The sequence below is a fragment of the Tupaia chinensis genome, unplaced genomic scaffold (genome assembly GCF_000334495.1).
Source record: "Tupaia chinensis unplaced genomic scaffold, TupChi_1.0 Scaffold000552_1, whole genome shotgun sequence".
NCBI lineage: Eukaryota > Metazoa > Chordata > Mammalia > Scandentia > Tupaiidae > Tupaia > Tupaia belangeri.
The window spans coordinates 145,059-151,186 of NW_006160064.1; the positions used below are offsets into that span (position 1 = coordinate 145,059).

Sequence of the window (6,128 nt, forward strand, 5' to 3'; positions counted from 1 at the left end):
CATTCAGTCTTGTCATTGCTTTTTAACATTGTACTAGTAGTTCTATATAAGGAAAGAGGACTCTAAAAGGAAATAAAGTCAAGCATATTCAGAAGGAAAAAAATAATAGAACTGTCTCTGTTTGCCAATGACATGATCATCTATGCAGTTCTGAAAGGTTGACAAATTCACCGTGCCAGACTAGAGTCAAGCTCAACAGGGTCTTCTTTCCCCACTGATTCTGCCAAACTCATTCCCTTGGCTGTGGTTTTGCTGGATAGTAGGTAGGGACAGTGGGAATCTCATTCATCCATTCTAGATGACGAGGCATTTGGCTACCTTAAGAGAGTCATAGTTACTCCCGCCTTTTACCCGCGCTTCATTGAATTTCTTCACTTTGACATTCAGAGCACTGGGCAGAAACCACATCACCTCAACACCTGCCTCGGGCCTTCGCGATGCTTTGTTTTAATTAAACAGTCCGATACCCCTGGTCCGCATCAGTTCTAAGTTGGCTGCTAGGCGCCGGCCGAGGCGAGGCACCACGCGAAACCAGGGGATGCGGCACACATGCGCGTGGGAACGAGCAGATGCCTCCCCTCCTCACCTCTTCAGAGCACGGGAAACGGCGGCAGAGCATGCGCGGGAGGACAAGAGATGGGCATGCTGCGGCGCTTTTTTTCCTTCTTTTATTTATTTATTTAATTACCTGTTCATTTACTTATGTATGTATGCGTGTATGTATGTGTGCATTTATTTACTTTTTGTTTTCTTTTCCAAACTGCAAGGTCTTTTATTTATCTGCAGATCTCTCATCAGGTCCAATCACCACTGGCTACAGTGTTTATGCAGGAACTGCAGCGCCAGATCCTCACGGGGCACAGCCCATCTCATCATCTACCAGAAACGTCATCGGTCGCCCTCCCCCGCCCTCATCTCTGTTGTTCAACTGTGGGCTCCTCAGAACCTAAGAGTCCTGTCCTAGTCTGTGTGTCACTCAGCCAGGATGGCAGAGCCCAGTCCACAGGTTTGACAGAGCATCTGTATCATCGATGCTACAAAACCTCTAGCAGTCAGTGAAGCACCACCTTCTGCCACCAGAGCCCATGTGGGAAGGTTCCCAGTTCACCCCAGAGGCTTCTTCATACACCTTTGTAGGTAGGGCATGTGCCACGTGATCTTGGGGTTGAGCCCCTGTTGGGGGCAGCATGTGTCTCCTCTCTCTCTCTCTTTCACTCTTGCTCTCTCCCCCCTCCCTTCCTCCCTCCCAGAAATAAGTACAGAAACACACACGCATATGCTGCCCAGGAAGGAACAGAGAGAGACCCAGAGGAAGAAGGAGAAGGCACCCCCCACCATAAGACTCAATCACGCTGCAACCCCTTCTCCTCCATCCCTTCCTCCTCTTTTGGACTTCAGGTATGTGCGCATGAACATGTGTACACACACAACCCACACCACACACACACACACACACACACACACACATACACAATAAAATGGTCAGTTTATCAAAAGAATTATTTTATTTAACCTTTATTTATCCATTTATTTATTTTAATTGGCCCAGGGAGTGATAGCACACACACAAGTGTGTGTGTGTGTGTGTGTGTGAGAGAGAGAGAGAGACTGCATGTGAGAGGGAGAAATCTGCCAGGTCTGGGACTCAAAATGAGGTCGCTCATGTGGGAGTCCAGTGCCCTTCACCACCATGACAACTGCTAATCCCAAATGGTGGGTTTTCAGGACACCAGATCCAGTACTCAAACTGCCCCATCCGCCATGTGGAATCCCTTAACCTCCAAGCCAAAGGCTTGTCAGGCTGTACCCTGTCACATAACCGCTTCCCCCCCTCCCATGGGGCAGTGACCTGTGTCTCTCAGAACATCAGCATCCTACCCTACTCTTCAAGCTCCAGTACCCAGGGAGTTCACAGGGAGGCCCACCAAAGGGAAACTGCCTTCCCACCCAGGGCAGGGTTGGCACTGGGGTCCCAGAGCTTCGCTCTCTACCACCGCACTGACTTCGGACCCGGCACGCATGCAGGACAATGAGTCCAACGTGGCAGGAGGGTGCACGGACCCCCGTGTGCAGAGCTCCTACCACCTCCTGCTAGGACAATGACAGTGAAGGGGGCCAGTTCCCTGCCGGCTTGCAGCACGTGTGTGCAGAGGAGAAGGGGCTGCAGCGAGCAAGCAGGGCCATCCACCCTGGACCGAGTGACAGGAGGGCCTCTCTCCGTGTCTGTCTCTTTCTCACACAGGCCACCCTAGGGCAAAGAATGACAGAACCGTTAAGTGCTCTGCACCAGAAAGCCAGATCCCACCAAGGCCTGCCTGCCTGGGCTAGGCTAGAATCCTGGGCCCCTGCGCCTCCAAAAACAAAAGCAAGCCTTTCACCATGGGCTATGTATGCTGGACAGGCCAACGACGGGATGGGAGCGTGGAGGACACACGCCGGAGCAATGCCGCGGCCCACGGGGGACGGGATGGCAGGCGGGGAGCTGTGTGCCCACCCAGTGCACGGCGCGGGGAGGAGCCTGCCAGTGCTGCCCGGCTCTATGGAAGGAGGTCGGACCAAGCTCCCCCCCAAACCTCCCCACCTTCCCTTCCTCTCTCTCTCTGTCCCTCCCAGAAACAGAAACAGACAGGAAGAAAGAGAAACAGACAGGAAGAAAGGAGCCAGGTCTAGCTCACCTGGGCACTTTTGAGAGTGACAACACCTCCCTCCACACTGCCATATTTTTTTTTCATTTAAATTAATCTCTAATTTGTCACAGGGGACCCATGTGCTTCACAGGTGAGGAAAAGAGAGACATAGAGAAGCAGAAAGCACCCCTATAAGAATTATTCAGGCTACAACTCCTTCTCTTCACGTGTACACACACAAGTCCCTCACATACACACAACACACACACTTGTGCATACACACACAATAAAATAGTGGGTTTTTCAGGCCACCAGATCCACGACTCAAACTGCCCCATCTGCCATATGGATTCCAGCTAACTCCCTTAACCTTCAAGCCAAAGACTGGCCAGGCTGTACCGTGTCACATAACTGCCTCCCCTGCCTCCCGTGGGGGCAGTGACCCTCATCTCTCTGAACATCAGCATCCTACCCTACGTTTCAAGCTCCAATACTCAGGGAGTTCACAGGGAGGCCCGCCAAATGGTTATCTGCCTTCCCACTCAGGGTAGGGTCAGCATTGTAGTCCCAGAGCTTTGCTTTCTACCACTGCACCAAGTTCAGACTGGGCGCCCTCGACCTTCCCTGAAGGACGACGAGTCCAACGTGGTAGGAGGGTGCGCGGAGCCTGCATGCAGATCTCCTACAACCCCTGCTAGGACAATGACAGCTAAGGGGCCAGCAGCCGGCTCGCTGGATCCCACATAGCCAACCATGCTCTTAGAGTCCGGAACCAGGCCTCCTGAGGAACACATCCAACCCATGTGCGCGCGGGAGTGGAGAGGAGAAAGGACTACAGCAAGAGTGGTCATCCCCCCTGGACGGGGAGCTGAGTGGCAGCGGGGACTGTCTCTGTGTCTGTCTCTGTCCCTGAAACGCACACATACCACCCTAGGGCAAAGAACGACAGCAGCATTAAACAAGGTCAGAACTCCCAGGCCAGGGTCGCGCCTCCTGTGTCAAGGACAGAAGAAGGGAGGGGAAGGGAGGGAAGGAGTTTTTCACTGGGGAAATGGGAACAGAACTCTCACTGCAGCAGCAGGTTCGCTCCGTCTCGCCACGCCACGCCACGCCACCCCACGGGGCTGTGGAGAGTCTCCCAGTCCTGCCCGGCTCTGTGGGAAAAGGTTGGATTAGGCCCCCAGAGTCTCGCCGCCCGCCGCTGTTCCTCAGGCATCCTCCTGGCCACCACCACCAAATCAGCCTCCAACCGCCCGCAGTCCCTAAAACAGTGACCACTAGGTGCCACCCCAGGACCAGCGCTGGTGTCAGGGACGGGGCGGGGCGGGGCGAGCTGGGGGGAGGGGAGAAGGGGTTCTTCTTCCCCAGCGTTTTAATTTATTGAGGTATTTATTCATGCATTTTTCTTTATAAATCTATTTTCCGTCAACATGTGGGATGGTCTCAATCTATCATCCGGGATTGGAAGGCAAGCCCATTGTCCTCAAGGCTTCATTACCGGGCTGGAGCTGTGTCGGTAAAGACAGAGGCGGGCCACACAGGCACTGGCGCCCCATAGGTGAGAGGTGAGCCACGTAAAAGTGGCCTTCGGTTGGCAGGTGGCATTGTGCTGAAGGCAGCTGGACTTCCCCACAGGGCTGACCGAGGTCTGGATCCTGGACTTGGCAGCGTGCTTTCTCATTCTCTCTCTCTCTCTCTCTTTCTCCCCAACCTCAAAATAATTAATTAATGACAATGAACAAAAGTAAATAAAATAATTGTCTCTAAAAAAATTAAGGGACCACCCTTCAACAAGCGCAAAGGTCAGTGGAAGCCATCTGGGTAGCAGACCATCCAGTGTCTTCAGAATCCTAAGAGCTCCCGCCTTCACTCATCCAACCTTGTGTCTTGATATTCTCACTTTACTGAGTTCCTAAAAAATGGTTTCCCAGTTTTTCTTTTCTCTATACACAAGGAAGCCCATTCAAACCAATGATGTGGCTGGCCTGTCAAAATTGGTCTTTTGCTGCTTGAAAAGCAAGCTTGCAGATGGGAAACTGGAGCATTTTGGCTAGAGGGTAAGGTAGGTGGGTTGTTACGGGATTTTCCTGAGAGGATTTCCAATAGGAGAGCCTTTGCAAAGAGGTTTCTACTAAGGACTCATGCTTATCTTTTCTCCCCCACACTGAGTAATCAGATATTTCCTGGGGAATTACTAAGCTTATTAACAGAAGTCATTATATTTATGTTAATCAGAATTTTCCTTTTCTGACAAAGTTAACTTTTAGCATATATCAGTAGCTTATAAACATTTACAAAACTAAGCTCATTCAACATATTTCCTAATGCACAGACCAACCCACTAGTTTTCAGTCCAATGAAATGGGAAAGACTAAAAATATGCATAGTTGAGGCATTTAACTTAATGAGATCTGTTACAAAGACTTGGGGACCAGCAGATGGTGTAATGATTACATTACATCACTGAATTCCCATGTAGTTGACCATGGTTCGACTCCCGGCCCTGGCTGATTCAAACGCACTCCAGCCACGTGTACGTTCGTTCATGCCTAAAATCACGAGAGAAGAATGGAGGACAAGGGATTGTGGTGTGGTCATCCCACCTAAGGGTCAATATCTTGCTTTCTGACTCTCTGGTGAGCACATGTACCCTGTAGCAAACATCTCTCTGAAAGACAGACTCTAAAAAGAACCAGGCAGCAATGATCTCCTGCATACATGCTTAATATTGAATTTCCACCCTTACATTCAGATTTTAACAATGTAACATTTTTTTTTTACTAAGCATTTTATTGTATGCTGATGCCAGTGTGTATAAAATTATTCTGTGAAATAGAAATTTATGAAAATCCGGAGAGGTAGATGTTAAGGACTGACAAAAGTAAAAGTTTTACATATAATGGCACAGGTGTTATAGGAAAAGCTTTTGTATAGGCTTCCAATTTAGCTCTCTTGAATATTCACTGGTTCACGAGAAATGGCTTGGGAAAACTTTCAAAGATTCATTTTACTACAAAAAAGAACAGACTTTCTGGGGTCTGAAAGGATTTGTACTTGAAGACACTCCGGTCAGGAGGAGGTTGTGTTGAGCATTCTGCAGACAAAACTGTTTTAAGTCTGCGGCAGCCTGAGAGACCTTCACACGGTTGAGCCTGGCCTCCAGCTGGAGCTGCTGGACCACCTTCTTCATAGCGGCGACGCTGGAAGAACCAGACATGGCACGAGGAGAGCCTGGCAGACTGGACGGTCCTCTGGCCGGTGGGTCAGTAGTCAATCTGTGGGGGACACATGGCGGGGAGCTGGTGGCCGGGGGGCGGGGCTCTGAACTTTGTCCAACAATGTAACAATTTTGATATAGGCTACCCAGCATGCAAATCCTGTCAAACATTTTCTTGCCTTTGACTTGGTTCAGTAGTTTAGAAAGCCAATTAGTTTCTCTACAGAGAGTGGAAATTTGTTTCCAGTTAAATAATTAGATTAGACGGGAAACCAGTTCATTTA

General features: G+C 50.0%; 1 protein-coding gene across 1 annotated transcript; it reads right to left on the reverse strand.

Annotated features, from left to right (window-relative positions):
- Positions 1-5,405: 5,405 nt before the first annotated feature.
- LOC102467951 (guanine nucleotide-binding protein G(I)/G(S)/G(O) subunit gamma-5) lies at positions 5,406-5,906 on the reverse strand. The gene has a single exon (XM_006157668.3). The coding sequence runs from the start codon at positions 5,842-5,844 to the stop codon at positions 5,638-5,640; it is 207 nt and encodes a 68-aa protein (XP_006157730.1). The 5' UTR covers positions 5,845-5,906; the 3' UTR covers positions 5,406-5,637.
- Positions 5,907-6,128: the final 222 nt, after the last annotated feature.

Bases quoted from the DNA above. Each gene is read 5' to 3' on its own strand.
- LOC102467951 (XM_006157668.3), bottom strand. From the start codon at position 5,844: ATGTCTGGTTCTTCCAGCGTCGCCGCTATGAAGAAGGTGGTCCAGCAG.